This window comes from Saccopteryx leptura, chromosome 1, assembly GCF_036850995.1.
Source record: "Saccopteryx leptura isolate mSacLep1 chromosome 1, mSacLep1_pri_phased_curated, whole genome shotgun sequence".
NCBI classification, from domain to species: domain Eukaryota; kingdom Metazoa; phylum Chordata; class Mammalia; order Chiroptera; family Emballonuridae; genus Saccopteryx; species Saccopteryx leptura.
Window position 1 is genome coordinate 30,736,025 of NC_089503.1, and position 20,198 is coordinate 30,756,222.

Below are 20,198 nucleotides of genomic sequence, written 5' to 3' on the forward strand. Positions count from 1 at the left end.
AGGGAATATGAGCAAACTTAAAAATAATATCTTATTTAAAATTAAGTATTTTTGTCCCCCTTCAATCTGTGGGTACCTTTTTTATATATCTTTTTTCTCAAATTTTATGAAATGTAAAAACTTTTGTCTCTTGCTGAAGAAGGATACCAAGTGCTAGTGGTTATTAATCAGCCCTTAAATCTCTCTAGGACGAATTGGTATATACAAAGGCAGCCAGTTAGAAGCAGTTTTGTGCAGGAAGGATGCTGTTCAGAAGTCTTCAGACCCTCCCTGGGACTGTGCTCCCTGTGGCCTTGCCTTGTTCTTGAGCTTCTTTAGACGTGGACCTCACTGTCTCTTAGTGATTTCTAGGCAGCAGACTTGAGGTAACTTTGTTGATTGGACAGAAACAGAAAGGGCAACGTGGTCACTGATTGATGTTTCTACTATTTTATCTATAGAGAATATTAAGACTTTTGTTAAGGCTTGCTTAAAAAAGGTTTTTTTAGTGGCAATTAGAGAGTCTATTATAATTGAATCACTGTCATCTTTTATTAAAAAGGTGAATGCAGAATTGTGTAATATGAACATTCGTGAAACAGTCTAATCGGCTCATAGACTCTTTAATATCTATTAGAAATTCCCCTTTGAAGTCTTTAAAACAAAATTCTTTTACATTCATGAACATATGATAATCACACATAGGTTTTGTTGGGCAAAATTTGGTTTAGGATTTATGTAATTTTTTAGACTAACTTGTTGCTCTTTCCCTCTTCTTGAGTGTGTCTTTTTTGCTTCTGGTTTTTATATCTTATTTCTTGACCTATGAACTCTAACACCAAATATTCTACTCTGATTCGAGTGACCTCTATGGTCCCAGAAGTTCATTATTAAAAACATTAAAATAAGCATAATTGCCAATGAAACAAATAACCTAATCATTACTACCAGTTAAAAAATAAATTTTTTGCATTCTCCATCTAAGAGAACATGATTCATCAGAGATTGCTTTTCTTCCTCCTAAAAGGCTTTAGAAGAAAGATGGAATCATAAATATAGGTAAAATATTAATTTCAGGGAGTTCTACTTTTATAAAACAAACATGGAGAAATAAATGTCAAAAGGAAACCCTTCATTGAAACTATTAAGACATTTTTAGTTTATGATATTTAAAATATAAATTTTTATGACATATATTTTATATCCTAAATAAAATGTTTAAATGTAAGTAATCTGTTGCCATAACATTTGCATCCAAGGCACCAAAACAGCTTTACCTCTATTATCTGTCCTCTGGATCTCTTTGAATTAGGTATGTGTGTGCTAGGTGTTAGTTATCACAATGGCTGCTTTTGAGACTGAAAAGAAAAAAAGAAAAGAGAAAGAAAGTGATGTAACTCTGTTTAGGTTTGTATTAATTGTGATTTTACAACATAGCAGCAGAATTTTGAGACATTTCATAATTAGCTTGTTCTTGAATGTTTTTTACATATGGAAGTGCCTTGTGTATTTGATTTTGTTTCTGTTTTACTGTGTTTTCTATTACAGCATTTCCTACTGGGTTAAAAGTTCATTGGTGCCTCAGGTAACACAATTTTGGTTAAAATTTTCAAAATAGTAATAAAAATAAAAAATAATAATGTAATAAAATGTCATTTATTGCAGCAAGCAGTCATGTAATGACATTTCTATTTTTGTTGGTTGTAATTATTAAGTTTTATGCATTGTACTTTTCAAAACTAACTCAAAGATAATATCCTAAATTTTAAAAAGCTTTAAAATTTTCCCAAAACCACTCAAATATATTCAATTGTTGTGTATTGCTATATACACGTAAAAATAGACTAGATATAGTTAATGCTCAACTTTCCTTTAAACGACTTTAGGGTAGTACATGTACCAATTCAATTCAGTTATTTTATATCATTACTACATATCAAATGTTTTAAATGTCCAAGAAATTGAGTTCACAAAACACTTGTATTTTCAAAGACCCACAGACAGTATTATTTTTGTTGCGGGGAAAGGCAAGACTTAGACAATAGAATTCTAGCTCATTTCTACTTGTATAAATCAAGTTATTTAAATAAATGAATTGTGTATGCTGACCTGTTCCACCAGTGTGCTACTGGGGGTGTTTGAAAAAAAAGATGTGCATGGTGGTGGAAGTAGAAAGAGGCATAAAGCGTATTGGAAAACTACCAAATGTCCCCTGCAAATGGGCCCTATTCAGAATCAGTAAGCGTATGATGAGTGAAGTGGTTTTGAATATCGCCTTTAGATTCCATGCTGTTACAAGGCCAGCCCTGAACATGGCAACTCTTATTTCCACACACAGTACCTCTTCACTCTCAATTTAACCCCAAAATCTGATGAACCCATTACTCCATACTTGATTTCATGGAACAAGGAGTAGATATAGTTACAAATGATCAATCACAAGCCGTGAACCAAAGCAGCAAGGCATTAACAATTCACACCATTTCGGTCCACTTGCTCAAGCAGAAGATGTGCCAGCATATTTAATGCACAGCTACTTCGTTCAGTCTGAGCAAAGACACGACTCAGGCTGCATGTTCCAAACAGAGCAGACTTCCCAAGATTTTATACTTCCTCAAGCCCAATGTCAATATTCACCCATGTATCAGCAATTAAAATAACCAGGTGTTCTGGAAAGGCCACAATGTCTAAATTAAATTTTACTCAGGTAAAAACAATGTGACCTAAGAAAGTCTTCTCCCTAATGCGTCCCTGTTTCATTTGACCTTATCATACAAGTCAATGTCTCTTACAGCGGTATTGTAACACTGTGGACCCTACAGGCAATATGCCGTCAGTTTAATAGGATCACTGAAAAACTAAAGCAGCTGTGAAAGATTGCTCTAAGTACGGCAATCGTGTGCTTGTCATTTTGTTCAGTGGAGGAAAATCCAAATTTGGGTAGGCATTGGTATTTAAGAAAACGACTGCTAAATCTTTTCTCATAAGTACCTCAGGGACAATAAGATTTGACATATAGCATGTAAACAAAAGTACACAGCAGCTGTTAGTTTAGTTTTGTTTGAATGAAAATATACTGATATAAATCAAGCAGCATAGGAGACTGTATGCTCTCCACCCTTCAATCTTCCCAGCAGACCATGGTTTTGAGTGGCATCTGTTCGTTGCTCTGGGACCCAGAGTTTTTCAACTATTACCCAAAGCTGGGTAAGGAGCATTAAAACACACACATACCTTAACGTTAGTTAGCTCAGCTCCCCTTTAGGCATACTTTCTGGATGGGAAGCATTCAAATCTTAGTATGTATCTTTTAAAAAACTCACTTTGAACCCTGGCTGGGTAGCTCGATTGGTTGGAACATTGTCCTGATATGCCAAGGGTGCAAGTTCGATCCCCATTCATGGCTCATACAAGAACCAACCAATAAATGTGTAAATTTGTGGAACAACAAATCTCTCTCTTTCTCTTCTGTCTTCTCTAAAATCAATTAATCAATAAAATAAAGAAATTTTAAAAACTCACTTTTTTTTTATTCAAAAAAGGCTTTTTAGATAAACTTTATATTAAAAATAAATTCCAGTTGAATTGGTGGTAAACTTCTAAATGACTTCCTGCTGACAATAGCTGTGTATTATTGAGATTGAGATCTAAAACTTGTTGTCAAAAAACATATAGAAGTTTCTTTATAGGTAATTAAGTTCTGGGCAATACTCTTTTATTTTTTCCCCCACAATCTCATGTATCTGACTGAAATGTGAAATTATAATATGATGTAAATTATGATTCTAGATATTTAATTGGCATGTCATTTTAATTTATTATATAATTAGAAGCAAGTTATTAAAGCCTTTGATGATTTCTAGTGCTTTTTGAAATTCTATTAGTAAATAAACAATCCTTTTAGCATTCCACAGTAGATTCAAATGCAGTATACGAAGTGTCTCTTTTAAAGTGAGATGTTAGAGAGAGCTGTAAAAATGGTAGGTGTAGAACTTAACAGATTATTTCAGTCTATATCTATTTGATAAGTTGTATTAGCTTTCTGGTTTCTTTTTGGCTCCTTGTTAAAAATCCTTGTTCTGTTCCCATTATAAATCCAAATAAATTCAAGCTTCTTATCAGTGATGAAGTGGTTTTAATATAAAGTCCTCTTGAAGGCTGAACAGTTTATTTTCTTATGAATAGCATTTGAACTCATTGTGTTTGGAGTTCTTAGAAGGAATTACCTTTATTATTATTTAAAATAGCTACTTTGACCTTAATCTAATATTAATTCTATGTTATTTAAGTTTCATTGTGTGTCTTTTCCCACAGTCGCATGATTTATGACAGGATAGGAGAAAGAACACGCGATTTCCCAAGGACTTGTTAAATGCCCACCTCTGGTCGTCTCCTGTCTAGTTAATGCTTCATTACCAAATCACATCCTTATATTTAGTTTTCATCTAATCTTCAAACTAATTTTATATGGAAAATTAAAGTAAAAACAATGGTACATACTCAAAATGTACTTCAAAACTTTAGTAAATTTACATTTATTTATCACATTTTGATCAAAGTTTTATTAGGCCATAGAAAGTTACAAGCTCGAAGTGATTGTGTGTACTTGGATCCAGGGTCCTAAAACTTACCTGAAAGACTGTCTACAGTGTAGCTAAAGTATATTTATTCATCACTTATTGAGCACTGCTTTTACCAAACTGAAAAATATCTTCACCTCAAATCCCAAAGGGTTTAGAATTTACTGGAGGATGGAAGTGAAAGGTGAGCCGTGAGGACTAATACAAATCAAGAAGAGGAAAATGAAACTATCAACAAAGCTCTGGGAAATATAGAGGAGTAGCAATTAATTTTGTCTGATACACTTGGGTCATTTTGTCAGAGGACATAACATTTGATATGAGCCTTGAAGGATAAGAACATATTAACAGATAGAAAAAAGAAGGAAGAAATACAAAGGAAATGGAACAGCATAGGTGAGACAGGTATCAATTGATTGCTATGAAATTGATAGAACTACTACTTTTAATCATATGGTCAATGTACCTAATATGCTCAGTACTAGATATCTAGTGAAGTTATTCTCTTTGCTCACATGATTTCTTTATCCAGCTTCCTCAGTCTTAACTTCAAACCTATTGGAACTCTTAGGTTAATTTTAACTTGTCCCATAGTCATAACTTGAGAATAAACAAAGTGCATCAAAAATGATTATTCATATAAATTTTCACCTATCCAGTGTTGGAAATAATCTCAATGGAATGGTTACATTTGACTGATCTATGCATGTTGATAAATTTAAGGAATGATTATTTTCCAAATCATTTATCCAACAAACATGTTGAGGATTTGCTTTATGAAAACATTAAAATTACAGAAAAGCAAAGGTCTTGTCACAATCATGTAAATAAAAGAAAACAGGTAGGACACCCATGAGAAAGGCCTCGAACCTAAGGGGAAATGCCATGTGTAGCTGTGCACGCAAAGTTAAAGGAACATCGAATGATAGAAGCCAGCTAACCTTGAAGAAAGCATAATTTCTGAGTAGCAGTTTGAAGGAGAAGCTCATGGTTTGGAAGGACACACAAAATAATATCCTGGAGTTCATTCTCTGGGAAAGACTTATTTTTTATTATATATATATTGTGGGGTTTGCCAGCTCATAGAAGCATGTAGGTTTATGTTCTTTCCAAGGTTGAAAGTATCTATTATCCTTTCAAAATCATTGCCCTTAGTTTTTGCAAATCATTATGCATAGTCTTTTTTAACAGAATGAAATTTTGCTTTAGAAACAGAGAGAAAAACTCCACATGAAAGAGAGAAAATTGTTGGTTAAGACACTCAGGAGTCATCTTTGGAACAGAATATTATGAATATCCACTAAAATGCCCACAAAATAGTTTATACTTGAAAAGCTATCGTCGGAGTTGAAAAGTCAAGTGATTTTTTTCAATCAATTTTTCTACTGTATTTTATAACTATCACATTATGTCAATGCTTTTTTATGAAGAGTCCTTTAACTGGTTAATAAATTTTATTTTTTTTCAATTTTTTCAGTATGTTAAGATGATTTATACTTCCTTTCTAAGTACTTAGGCATATCATTTTCTTATGTTTTCTGTACCTTCCTAGTTAGTGGAAACATTGTTTATTCCTGGAGTGTGCTTTGTCTTCCTTTTCAGGAAGATCATCAAAGTTACTAGTTTGCAGCTCTCAAAGAGAAAGAGCTTCCTAATCCCTAGTTCAGAGGCTAACCTTTATTAGCACTCTCGTGGTTATAATGAGGACCCTGCTTCCAGCAGGGAGATTCTGGAGTACTGAACAGATTATTCAACAAGTTCAGAGCAGATTCTGAAGTCCCTTATAAAACCTGCTTGTGAATACTGCTTTCTTTGCTTTGCTGTTTCTGGTTTCCATAGTATTCCTAATTACATAAATCATGTGGAGCATGGGAGCTATTTTCCATCCAATATCAATTCTGACACAGCTTGCATTTTGGTATAATTTATGTTTTTTTTCCCCCCTAAGCTGTATTTTTTCCCCCTTAAAATCTTATAGAGGGCACAAACTCTGAAAATAAAAGTAGTTTTGTGTTAGAAGAGCAATAAGAATTTTCTTTGGAATCCCTTGGACTGGCATAAAGAATTTGAAAGTTATTTTGTGACAAGCAGAGATGAATAAGGCTATGAGTCTAAAGAACCTAATAAAATTTTCTCAGATTTAAATTGAAGATTATTTCTAGGATGTAAATTATTCAAGTTTAATATCTATTTCTTAATTTATTTAACTTGACTTCAATTGCCAATGTTCTCCGGAGTGTTGAATATATTAGGAAGAATTTAAATTGTGCTTTGGTAGAGAGTTGCAGAATTTAGTGCCCTAACATGCAGAACTTTTTTACTGAGAGCAAAATTCAGCAGGCTACCAGTAGGAAAGGCTATTTGCATAACTCAGTTGCTCAGCAGCTCGGCTGAACCTAATTGTAATTCAATTTCCAGATTGCTACGCTAGGCCTCTCTGCATAAAACATGCAACATATAACATAACCAATGGAACGGACCTGTCTTCTTTGCTGATGATTTATTTAATTTCTTTTCTTAGTAAAAAATGTATCACAATAAGGTAGCTAAGCCACATAGTTATTTTATATATTTATGTTGTGTCACATGTATACACTTCAGTTAAGACCAAGTAAAAAAAATAATAATTTCATTTCTCTGTGTGCCTAAATGTGCCTACAATATATTTTTTATTTCTTTATTTCTGCTTTTCCAGAGGGAAATTAAGTCTTGAGAAATGTTAGCTAGCTGCCATGTTATTTGACTATTTTACACTAGAAAGACTTCATAAGTTAATCGTGTGAAAAAGTGTATAAACATGTCTGTCAAGTCCGTAAGGATGTTGCAATACAGACCTACAAGTAAATATCTTCTGTTTACAAAGCACTTACTGGAATAGCAGTCCTAAATCTTTGACTAGCTTATATCCCACAAACTTAAAAACCAAAAGGTATCATAAATTGCTTAAGATTCTCCCCTTTACTTTTAAACAGCCCTACTGTTTTATGGGCTATTTAAGCAATAACAATGAAGATTGAGTAGGATGGCTTATAAAGGTGGGGATTATATTTTATGAATAATTGCCAGATGTGATGTTTTAGGTATATAGGCTCCTCTACGGGAAGCTATACACTGAAACAACATGGATCTTACAATTTTATCAGGACAATGCAAGTAGATTTCAGCAAGGTTGGTTCCAACTCATCTGTGATAAATGAGAAGATAAGGCAATCAGTGCACACCATGACACTCTGTGCAGCTAGTTAGGCACACTTCAGAACTATTCAGGTGTGCTCACAGAGCTTAGGAGTCTTGCACGGGGTGGGGGGGGGGGTGTCTCAATATAAATACATCCTTCATGGTGGCCACTAGTAATGCAGGAATTGCCTCTCTAAGACTTAACCTAGGTCAGATATAAATAATAGATGTTAAGAGTTAGCTCTGGTACTGGGGCTGTGTTCCAGGCAGTGTATTTCGGTTGGGTCAAAAGAATTGATTTTCCCTTATTTTCTTGCATAGTTCCTCTGCTTGAAAAATGCCTGCAAAATTCCATCACACCTTTGCGGGGACCAGTTTGGGTCTCTAAGGGAGAAGGTTTCAGCCCTTCAGGAGCTAAGATATACATCCAAGGAGTTCTTTTGGCCTTGTACCAACGTTTAAAGTCTGCAAAAAATTATTATAAACAGGTGAGTCATCCCTCTTTAAAAACTGCTTTATTCTGTGTTTTAAAATGTACTTGATTGTATGGAAGCGATGATTGGCATCATGTCATGGAAGAACTGTGACATGTATTTTGTGAGCTCAGTGCCCGTTAGGGAGCCAAAATGCTTCTTCTGTAATCTCAAAGCCAACAATAATGGGGCTAATTGTATCTGTCTTTTGGTATGGGATGTCATATGTCTCATCTTTTCTTGCTACATACTGTGCAAAGCAAAGGCCCTTCTTATGTGGAAATTCCACAGACAGTTACTTTAAATAAGAAAATGAATAGCTCCTAAGTCATTTGAAGGTTTAAGTGATAAGCCTTTTTTAACCCCCATATAAAATCAGGCTATTGTAGAAGTTGGACTAAAATATAACTTACTGTATTCTAGGGAATGAAATTGCAAATTAACTTCCTATCAGGAATAACTTACCTCACTTATGCTTATTTATTTTATATGTTTCTTAATCTGAATGTACAGAAATAGAATTAATATATTTGAGTTAGCTTAAAACTAAATTTTGTCCTTTAATTTCCATGATTGTGAATGTGTATGTAAAGACTATGATATTTTTATAACTGCTTCCATGGACTTTAACTTATTTTAAAGTAGAATTCACATGGCAAAGCAGAATGATTGAGGCCATTTAAAATATAAAAATGGAGCTGCCACATTTTTAGAGTCCTCTTTGCATTTGCTCTTCAGAAGTTAAGCTTATGTTTTACCAAGTCAAATAAGAGCTAGGTTTTACATTTCTAACTGGGAGGTTTCAGTTTAGAACTGGGCTCATTATCTCAGGTCACAGCCTGCTGAAAAATGAATATTTTGAAAGCATCATGCTATTATTCTCTGTGCAGGGGGAGGGGAGGTGAGAATGGGATTCAGTGTCAGTGTTCACACAGCACCTCCTACTGTCTGGTTTGGAAAAGAACAATTTGTATTGACTGGAGGAAATTCTTGGATCAGGGTATCCAGAACTAGCAAGAAAGAGCTTCTGTGGAAACTTTTATTCTTAAAATGCAATTGGTTTGCCTAGTTAATAAATTCCATAGAATCCATAAATGGGATTAATAATTATCATAACTAAGTCTATTTATAATAATAAATATGAAAAAAATCCAATATTTTAAATAAAATATATTTTATTATATTTAAATTACTTTAACTAAAATATTATTCAACCTTTGTGATACAATGATATTATAAAATGGATCATGACCAATTTAGTTACAATAATTTATTTGGTATTAAATGATTTGATTTCACTACTTAGTTTAAAATAATTTAATGTTAAAGAAAACAAGACCATTCACCAATGCAAGAAAAGCACCATTTACATCAAATTAAAAAAAAAACTTACACATTTTCTAAATGTTATTAAAAATAAGAGTGATAGAGATATAAAAAGAAAAATATCTCAGAAAGTAGTTATGGCATGTTTTGTCTTCCATTGTCCTAAATATTTAAAATTTAAACAGAGAAAAAGAGTTGAATGAGATTGAAAAGCATTCTGTGATTTGTGAGAAAAGAAAATGCTTTAAGAATTACTGTTTTGAATGTAAAGGTTTCCTTATATCTCAAAACTGATAATAAATATATTGTATTAAAATAAATATTGCATGTAAATATGAACAAAATTAACATTTTTAGCTTCCCTGAAATTGTCTACATCATTATGCCAAATTTAGAAATATTTAAAAACTTATGTTCTTTGCCATTCCTAAATAAACCTTTTTTTCATTAAGTTGTTATAACTTAAAGCTTTTTGCACTCAGTAGTTTTAATATGCTACTTGTTTAAGTTTTATCTTAAAATAGAAAAATGGTGAAAAATGGAGAAAAAGATATTTGCATAGTATGCATTTTATGCAAATTTTTATTTCTTTTAGGTTTTCTCAATTTATGTATTCTTGAGTCTCCTTTTTTGGTGTGTTATTATGACTTAATGTAAAATTTTGGCAATGTTAGAAAAGTCATGGTAGTGGTGCCATTATTAGATCATCAGCGCTCAGTGTTAAGCCAGGCAATAGCTTTATTTGTCAGTAGGACTTCTTTGCAAATATACCTCTCAGCATTAATGAACTTTATCTGAACTGCATTTACTTCATTTGACCTTAGGGACAGCCTTTGCTATTTAGCTTTATAGAAGAGTGTGTTGAGGAATCATTAGATAGGTAAAATGAAGATGGAGGATGGTTCCTATTTCCTTAATGAATCTAAGCTTATAAATGATAGTGTTATATGAACTCTTAATATCATTTCCATTTATTCCACTTCTGAGATCGTATATAAAAACAATAATATTGTTTTGCTGGGATTCTGTCAAAAGATTGTAGAATTTAAATTGCTGTTTTGGAATCTCCACAGGAAATTTCTGTTGAGTAAACTGTGATACTTTGGCTTTAGAAGAAAAGGCAGAACAGCTGGTTTTACATTTATGAACTTATTCATTTAAAAATTTTAACTTTAACTTGGTGATTGTAACATGCAACTGAATGAAGCCCACTTGCATTAGTGTGGTCTTAAATATATACTGATTTGTGGATATAAAATGCGATTTATTTTAGGACACATAAAGTCACTTACCCTTTTATTTTCACATTTATTTTCTTAAAAGTGAAACATCTTAGAAACTGCTCAGAGCTAAACAGACTCTATTTAATTGGTAAATGTTGAAGTAGCATAAATGAAAGCATATAAAATGCAGTTAACACTTTCGGAGACAGGGCCTGTTCCGTCTCATTAGCATTCTTGTTATGTAGTGGTGCTGTTGGTGGGGGTGTTGAAGTAGGAATGCCATTGTGTTGAGTTCCAGTGTTTGGGGACAAACACTGCTGTGGAAGGAACGTGTGAAAAGGCCACAGTCCTGTCAGTGAATGAGGAAGGCTGTGCTTTCTGTGTGCTTCAAGCAGGGAAGCTGTCATTCATAGGCCTAACACAGCTAAACAGAGGCCAAAACACAAGCCTGCGCTACCTTTTAAAATGATATTAGTGATTTTTAAACATAATCTTCTTTATTTATGATCCTACATAGATCTTTTAGTTGCTGTCAGTAAACAAAATATATGTCAGTCTGTTCAGAAACACTGTAGGGATGCATAAAAGTCCGAGGACCTGTGCCAGGAGGCTATATAAATAATAGTTCGGAACGGCTGATGTTTAGTACAAACGTGATTTGGGGGGAAAATTCATTTCTGGAAATGTCGTCCCAATTTTGATTCTGCTTTGATTCCCCCCCCCCCCAACCAACAGAATTCTTAACGACTTTTATGAAATGAATGCATAACACTCTTCTTTTAATATACTCATTTTTACAAAAGCACATAAACATACAACTTTAATCACTTAAAGTGTTTGCAGGATAGCTTAATAGTTGTTATAGATAGTATAGTAATTTCTGACATTCAGAGAGAAACAAAGGATATTAAACTATAATATCTTAACAACCACCATCTTAATTATGAAAAACACCCTAGCCCCTTTGGTAGTTAAGACATGAAGAAAAAAAAACTTGAAGTTTCAATCCTACTCCTAATTTTTAACTCTTTGGAAAGAAATGATCAACTCTGAAATTAAGTTTTAGTTTGTTTGGTTACTTTAAAATTAAATAAACATTAAAATACCCTCAAATATTTCTTACAATCCTTTGGTATCATCTAAACTCTTGCATGGTATGGAAAAACAGAAAACCTGACAATTTCTATTTATATCTGAAACTTCAGTTTCATTTTTATAATTTTAATTTGGAAAATATACCTGGGCTATTTCTAAAGATCGGTACTTAATAAAGTTTGTTAAAAGTATAATTTTCTTTCTAAGTGATTTAAGCTTTCATGGTTTAAGGACTTTTTTGTTTATTAATTTAAGCAAGGTGCTTTTTAAAATGCTATTATGAGCTATTTCTAAATTTTCCATTATTGGTGCTTTGAGCTAAAAAATGTCAGACACTAAATCTATTTGAAAATTAGGTTTAACTTTTTAAATTGCAACTGTATTGTAACTTTATAATTAGGTAAAGAAATGACCACCAATTTCAGCATATATTGATTTTGCAGTTTAAATCTGAAATGTACTTTGCTATTACATAAAACAAACTTCTACCAAAGTCCTTAAATTTTGTTAAAGATTTTTATAAGTTAGTGTTGGTTCACTTTACTGACACTTTCAGTAAATTTAATACTTAGATATCAAATCAATAATAAAAGATAACTCTATTCAGAATAGAATTGCTATTCAGAATATGCTTGAATTTTATTTATTCTTAACAGGACTTGTTTATTGCAAAATTTATTTTTAGAGGAATATTAGTATTTTAATTTTCTATAAAATAGTATGAAAAGTTTGTCTTTTCAGATCGTCTTTTCAGTTTGTCTTGTGTTAAGATCAAACAAAATCATTTATTGGTCTTTATATTACTGAAAAAACTACTATTTCATTTTTGACTACACTCCTTTTTAAAATGACAGCTACTTTTTTCCAGCTTTTCTGAGATATAATTGACATATAATAGTGTGTAAGTTCAAGGTATACAATGTAATGATTGGATACACATATACTGCAAAATGAATACCACAGTAGGTTGAGTTTACACCCCTATTACCTCACAGAATTACTATTGTTCGTGTGTGCTGAGAACATTTGAGATGCACTCTCTTAGCAACTTTCAAGTATATAATACAGCATTGTTGACTACAGTCACTCACTCTGTATTAGTTCTCTATCTACATGTACATTATAAATTGGACTGTTTCCTTGGTTTACCCTTCTTGGGTAAACCCAATGCCCCAAATATATTAATTTTGAACTTTCTGATGTCCTTTAAAACCTTGAAACAAAATCTATAATATATACATATAACTTACTATTAAAAACGTTAATGTAGTGTTGCCAATGTTTCAAATAAAAACTACTTCTGCAGGTTCTGATAGGAAATTTTTTAGAATATTAGGTTGTTTGTAGACTGGAGTGATTATTGCATTTATTTCCCCTGAAACCAAGCTGCATTCTAGTTACTTGAAGTATTTTAAGAACCTTAAACTTGTGTCTTTTTCTAAGTGTCATGCTTTGAGCAGGCCTAACATCAGTTAAATGAAGTGAAAATTGCATTCTTGTCTTGATAGAGATGAAAATGGATTTCTGGTCATGAAATAGATGTAGTTGTCACTTTTTAAAAAAGGTGTCAGCAGTTTGCTTCAGCGAGTAAGGTGCCAATTCAGTATGGCAGTAAACTCGTGATCTGAGCAATCAATAAAATGCTTCAATAACTTCTGCTTCATTACACTTATAATAAGAGGCTATAGATCCGTGGCACATAAAATGTTGATAAAGAGGCTATGTCGGGACCGGTTGTGACAATTTTCTTGAAAGTACAGTATAAGTGCAATATTGCCATCTAGAGTTTGTGCATAGGTAATTATTACAAAGGGTAAAAGAAAAAACAACCACAAGAATGAGATAAAACAAGAAATAATATTGAAATATTGTTTACTTTTTATTATTTATCCATGGCACTTTTATTTCATGGAACATTTCATTTGATTGGTCCTGAGAAAAATTTTCAATTCTGTATTTTTCTCTATTTTTTTTTTAGAATTATACTAGCAAATGTCAAATATGTATCTCTGGCTCAAAACTGAACTTTTTCCCATGAAAACTATTAAGTCGCACTGTAAAATGACTGGATTTAAAGATTTTCCTTTTATATATTGTAATTCAGTTATATAAAGCAGGGAGCTTTATTTATATCTCTTTGGTATCTTTCAATCAAAATATCATATTTATTCATATTAACTACTTCAAAAAATAAGAGCTAACTTACTTTAAAATGGTATTTTAATATAACTATAAAGGAAGATAAAATTTTATAATGTGAATATAAACATTTTAATGAGTAAGTTCCATTTGGGAATTATCTAAGAATATGTCTTCATCTTTAAATCAACAGTTTTAATTTAAAAATTGTTTAATTTTATAATATTTTGAATGAACTAGTATGGAAAACACATTTTAAAACTAAGCATTATTGAGCTCTTTCTCTGAACTTGTGACTGAAAATACCAACTGTGTGGTAGAAAAAGTTTTTTTAATCTACATATAAGTGTGTTATGGTACTTAATGTAAAATAAACATAATATGTATACAGATGACTTAATAAGAAAAGTTAACTAATCGGGATAAGTTATTACTTTATTCTTCCAAAATTTTCAATTTAAACAGGTAGCTTTTATAAATTTATAAATCTCAGCCTTCTGATTTCCCTGAGAACAATAATTTTGTATTAATATATTAATAATGAAATTTTCTATTTAAGTATTTTCTGTTCTCATATGTTCATATATAAATACCTTCTAAAGTTGTAAAAAATGAGAATGATTATAACATTTATTTTCCTTTTTTGATCAAAGTTTTGTTCTCAATCATTCTAAAACTATATTATCTCTACTCATATATTTATAAGACAACTCTTTAACTAGATGAAGTCCTTATTTATTCTGAAATTTTTAATTATACTGAGTAGAAAATGTTGTATTTCAAGCTCTCCAAATAAGTATAGAATTGTTCTGGTAAAGGAAGACCTGACAAATTTTCTTTAAATTACTCAACTACCTACAGGTATTATTGCCTATGACTCTTTTGAAATGAGAATAAATTTTATAGAGTTACAGCAGCAAAGTGAAAGAGTGTGTTTGATAGATTCCCTGAACAGTTTCAACACCCACAGGTATTATTTGTAAGAAAACAATCATGCCGAGAGTCTTCAGCTGGTTAGAGAGGGCATAGCATTCTATCTTCACCTGACATCCTATCTGTTCCTTCAACATCCTCGGCACCCTGCCTGTCACCCCCTCCTCCCAAAACAATAATGCTCACTGAGAGGTTTGTGTGAATGGACAAGAATATGAATGACTTTTTCCCTTTCCTTTGAAGAACTAAAACAGTAGTGAAGGCATATTCTTAGGGGTAGGAAAACAAACTGTCTTGAGGATTGACTCGTATTTTCTAATTTTCTATTCAAATTGATCAATGTTGTCTGTGATTGTTAGTTAAAATCTTTGATTATTAAGGCTGACTACTTATTGAGGAAAGGGAAAACTCTTAAGTGTAAATATTTTAGAAATTGTTGCCTTGCTTTATTTCATTAAGAGACATATAATGGTTTCTTCTCGCCTGTTAATAACTCTAGTTTGAATGCATCAATCGTAACAAATTGCTGATTTTCAAATAATATAATTCCTTATTTGCTTATGGTTTCTATATGTAACAAAATATGGAAATGGCATTTATTGCTCTCTTCAATCAATTTTTCTCAAGTTAACTATATTAGAAAATGAATTCTACACGATTTCTTGAAAAAATAATCAGCATCCTGTTACATTTTAAAAAGATTTCAAGTTCCAATGAAGCCAATTATGCATGGAAAAAGGATATAGCAAGAGCCTATTTATCAACGCTTAATATATGTCACTAGGAAGTAAATGTTGTAGGTTTCAGAGAAGAGAATAGTAGGAGAAATAAAAAGTGCTGGAACATAGAACTCAATCTTGGCAAGCCACAGATGAGTTATGTGCCCAATACACTATTCCCATGTAGTTTTTAAATTTAAATTAAATACAATTAAATAAAATAAAAATTTAGTTTCTCTGTTGCACTATCCACATTTCAAATACACAGTGGCAACATCATCACTGAAAATTCTATTAGCACTGTATTAGAAGGAGAAAATTCAATCCAGATACCATAATTATACTTCTGGCACTGGATTCCACATTCTATGACTAACGAAATAACAAAGGCTCTTTTAACATGACCTGGGTTTAATTCACTGTTAGGTAGATAAAGTACTGTATTCTTCACAAAACAAAACAAAAAATAGTGGAAATAAACCCCAAAACCTACATAGGTCACAAACTATTTGCCATCTAACTATGTCTAACTAGCAGGTTAACTGAATTAACCTTGTGTTGTTTGGTGAGAAAAGATTCACCTACTCGAAAGGAAAAACATTTAGAGAAACAGAAAAACCAATGTAAATGATGGAGGTTGAGTATACCTTATGTGCTCAGTCTGTGTGTTAACCAGGATTGAGAATACGGGAGAATTATCTAAGACCTTGGACTTAGGAAGCTTCTTCTTTTGGAGATAAAACATACATACATGAAACTATTAGGGGACATACTTTGATGTATATAATTAAATGCTAAAAATATATGGTACAGAGTCTATGTTGTATAAGAACTTAAGTAGAAGAAAGATTAAAAATAGAATGAAAACATTTTATGGTTGAAATGAACTTTAGAAGCTATCTAAATCACTCCTCTCATTTTATAGATAGTAAGTGTAACAACAATAATACTACTTACCTCATTGGGGTTGTTGTGAGGATTAAATAGTAAATGTATATAAAACTTTTAACACAGTACCTGGGACATAGTAAGTGGTCAGTAGGTATCAGCTAGCATTGTCGTCATCGTCATCATCATCATCATCATCATCTTTATATTTTCAGCTTTACTGAGGCATACTTGACAAATAAAATTGTAAGATATTTAAAGTATACACATCATGGTAATTTGACATATGTATACATTGTGAAAGAATTCCCACCATCTAGTTAATTTCAACATACATCATATATGTATATATCTGACCATTTAAGTTATACTCTTTTAGCAAACTTCAATTACATGATACAGTGTTATCACTAATCAACTATAGTCACCATGTTTTATATTAGAACCTCAGACCTTATTCATCTTATAACTGAAAGTTTCTACCCTCTTACCAACTTCTCCTTTTTTCCCCACCTCCGACACTTGGCAACTACTTTTTCATTCTCTGTTTCTCCTCCTCCCCCCCTAGAATAGAGGTGGGGACGGGGGAGGATCAGACAGACTCCTGCATACAACCGACTGGGATCCACCCAGCATGCCTACAGGAGACGATGCTCTGCCCATCTGGGGCGACTCTCCGTTGTGGCTGGAGCCATTCTGCCTGAGGCTGTGGCCATGGAGCTGTTCTCAGCACCCGGAACCAACTTTGCTCCAGTGGAGCCTTGGCTGCGGGAGGGGAAGAGAGAGAGAGATAGAGAGGAAGGAGAGGAGGAATGGTGGAGAAGCCAATGGGCGCTTCTTCTGTGTGCCCTGGCTGGGAATCAAACCTAGGACGCCCACATGCCTGGCTGACGCTCTACCGCTGAGCCAACAGGCCAAGGTCTCATTCTCTGTTTCTATGAATTTGACTTTTTAAAAGATTCCACATATAGGTGATACTTTTTTATTAATATCATAGATGACAACTGAAATACTTGTCCAAAATGAGAGAGCAAGATAAAGTTGTAATAGGACTAGAGTGCTGTTTTTGCTGTTAGAGTAGGCTAGGTATGCTTCATTAAGTGAAATACAGGAAGGGTTTGAAAAGGAGACTTATATGGGCAATGGCATGAATTTGGGAAGAAGATATTATTTTCAATCAGGTTATATTTGATACAAGAGAGTTTATTGGTGATCTAGGAAGAATGAAACCTTAGAGTAAATAGGGTTAAAGATGCTGAGGAAGTAAGGGCAATGGGTTTAGATAAGACCTCTCAGAAGTTGAGAGTTGTCCATATTTCTTTGAAGTTCTCAGTATATTAAATTAAAGAAATGAAAAAAAACCCAGAAGTTTGAAACCACTGGGTATATTTTACATGGTCATACTTAAAATTAACTCTATCAACAATCCTCCACAATATGACATAATTATTCTATTTCTATGATAATGACAAGGTTTTAAAAATATTAATTCATAGACCATATAGGTGGCATGATCTGGTGGTGGAACATAGGTTTTATAATAATTGTCTTCTTTGGTTAATTCTGTCACTATATCTCTTTGTATGTCTAACTTTATTTGGAGAGAAGGAAAAATGCTAAATTTGTGGCTCATTTTGAATGTAAATGTGAGACCAAAATTCCTTCCTGAACCCTGGGGTTGAAACATCTAAGATCCCAGAGTGGCTGAGAACTGTGGATGGGGAATAAAAGTCACTGAGTTTGGAAACCATATGCTCGAGTAAGGAAGGAGATGCAGGTTTTGAGAAAGCAAATTCACACAGACACTACATGCGATATGCAACGAAGTATTTTTTTAAATGTTGCCTAAATCTGATTTGACCATTCATATGAGGCATCACTCATGGTAGTGGGGGATAAGTAAGAGCTAAATTTCATTCAGGCCAAATAATTTAACCAATTCTTTTAGGTAATGTTTAGCTTTTTGGATAAAGGGGCTCAGATGCTCATATTTCTGCTCTTTTTCTGGGTTCTCTGTGAGTAGTCACCTGGGTTTATAAGGCACAGAGCGGGTTAAGTCACAACTGGGCTTGCTCCTCTTCAGATACGCAACAAAGAAGAAGGGGTAGGTATAGGGAATGAATCACTAGATGTATAACTTCTTGTGGGTTTTGGAGTATTTCCTTGTTGTTATATAGGTGTTTCTGTTAAGGAAGAAATGGGATAGAAATGTGAAGTTGAGAAGAGAAAAAAGAACATGTAACCTTTCTGATTGTTAAAGATGAGGTTTTTTTTTTATCTATTTAAAAAAATAAGTGATGATTGATAAAAAATTCTATGGTATTTAATCTCAGTGGGTAGATTTAAAAGAAAACTTTTATTTAGTAATACCAATATTTAGAATATACAAGGAAAGACATCCTTCATGATTGGTTTTAAGGTAATGATACAAAATATTAAATATCAACGTAAAATGCTGATAGTTTTCAAAGTTCTCTTAAATAGTATGTGAGTAAAATATTTGGAGTTTTCATGGCGCCATAGAAGGAAAGTGGTCCCTTCAACCACATGGTCTCCAAGCACTGAGTTAACACCCGTGTTATCAGTGCTGAGGTTTGTAGCCGATGTAACTCCTGAACTGCTGGCTGTGTTCTCCTTGGCCAGGGTTTCCCCGAGGCTTTAGCCTTAACTTGTCTGTCAGTGAGATTCTACCCCATTCTCTGCCTTGCTCATGGCCTAAACAGGTCACCCTACAGCCTCTGCTGTAGTCACTTGTGGCCATTTGGGTCCTTGATGTTTGCTACCCTTCTTGCTTACAACTTTGCTACTTTTTGGTTCCCCGGGAACCTTGTGAGAATTTGTAGGTCTTCTCCACACTCCATTTGAAAACAACTCAAGAAAGCTAGATTATGGCCTCCTCTCTGCCTCCTTTACTGTTACAGTCATTTACTCTGGAGCTCTATCCCCCTCACTTCTGCTCAAGGTTGGTGAAGGGGGCAGGCTCAGTCCAGTCACCTCCCAGAATATCAAAGGGAATCCACATGGAAGCCTCTGTCCTTAGTCTTCTCAACTTTTCTGACATATCCGACCTTCTCTGGGCTAAAGGTGGGAGACAGTAGTCCAGATCCTCTGCATCTCAGCTCTCCCTCCTTTCCCATTCATCCCACACTTCCTATCCGACCTCTTTCTTACTTCTTTTCCTTGTAATCCCTTGAGACCAAAGAGGTGAACTTTGAGCTTTGCCTCTTCTACACTGGTGGCTTTCAAATTTCTTTGACTGACATCCACAGTAAGAAATATAGTTTATACACAATCCACAGTAAAAATATATATATTACATAGCATCATATATATTACATAGCATATATATATATATATATATATATATATATATATATATATATATATATATATATATATCAACAGTTATTCAAAACAAGGTTTAACCTTACCTCGTGTGAGGCACTGTTGAAATGCTGGCATGGCCTCACTGAACTGATTTTATTATATTAGGGCTGCACTATTCTATACAACGTAATATACCTCTTAAATTCAGATATGTCCCCAGGATTCTATTATTACATTTTCAAACATGCAGAAACATTTAAAGAATTTTATAGTGAACATCCATATGTCTGCCTCCTAGACTCTATTAACATTTTACTATACTTAATTTTTCAAATGGCT

The 20,198-nt window shown here is 33.1% G+C and overlaps 1 protein-coding gene across 1 annotated transcript in view; it reads left to right on the forward strand.

Annotated features, from left to right (window-relative positions):
• The window catches only part of DCDC1 (doublecortin domain containing 1), a 394,396-nt gene that overhangs the window by 48,767 nt on the left and 325,431 nt on the right, over window positions 1–20,198 (forward strand). The window contains 1 exon segment of the mRNA XM_066360544.1: window positions 8,058–8,224. Coding sequence (XP_066216641.1) covers window positions 8,058–8,224 — 167 coding nt within the window.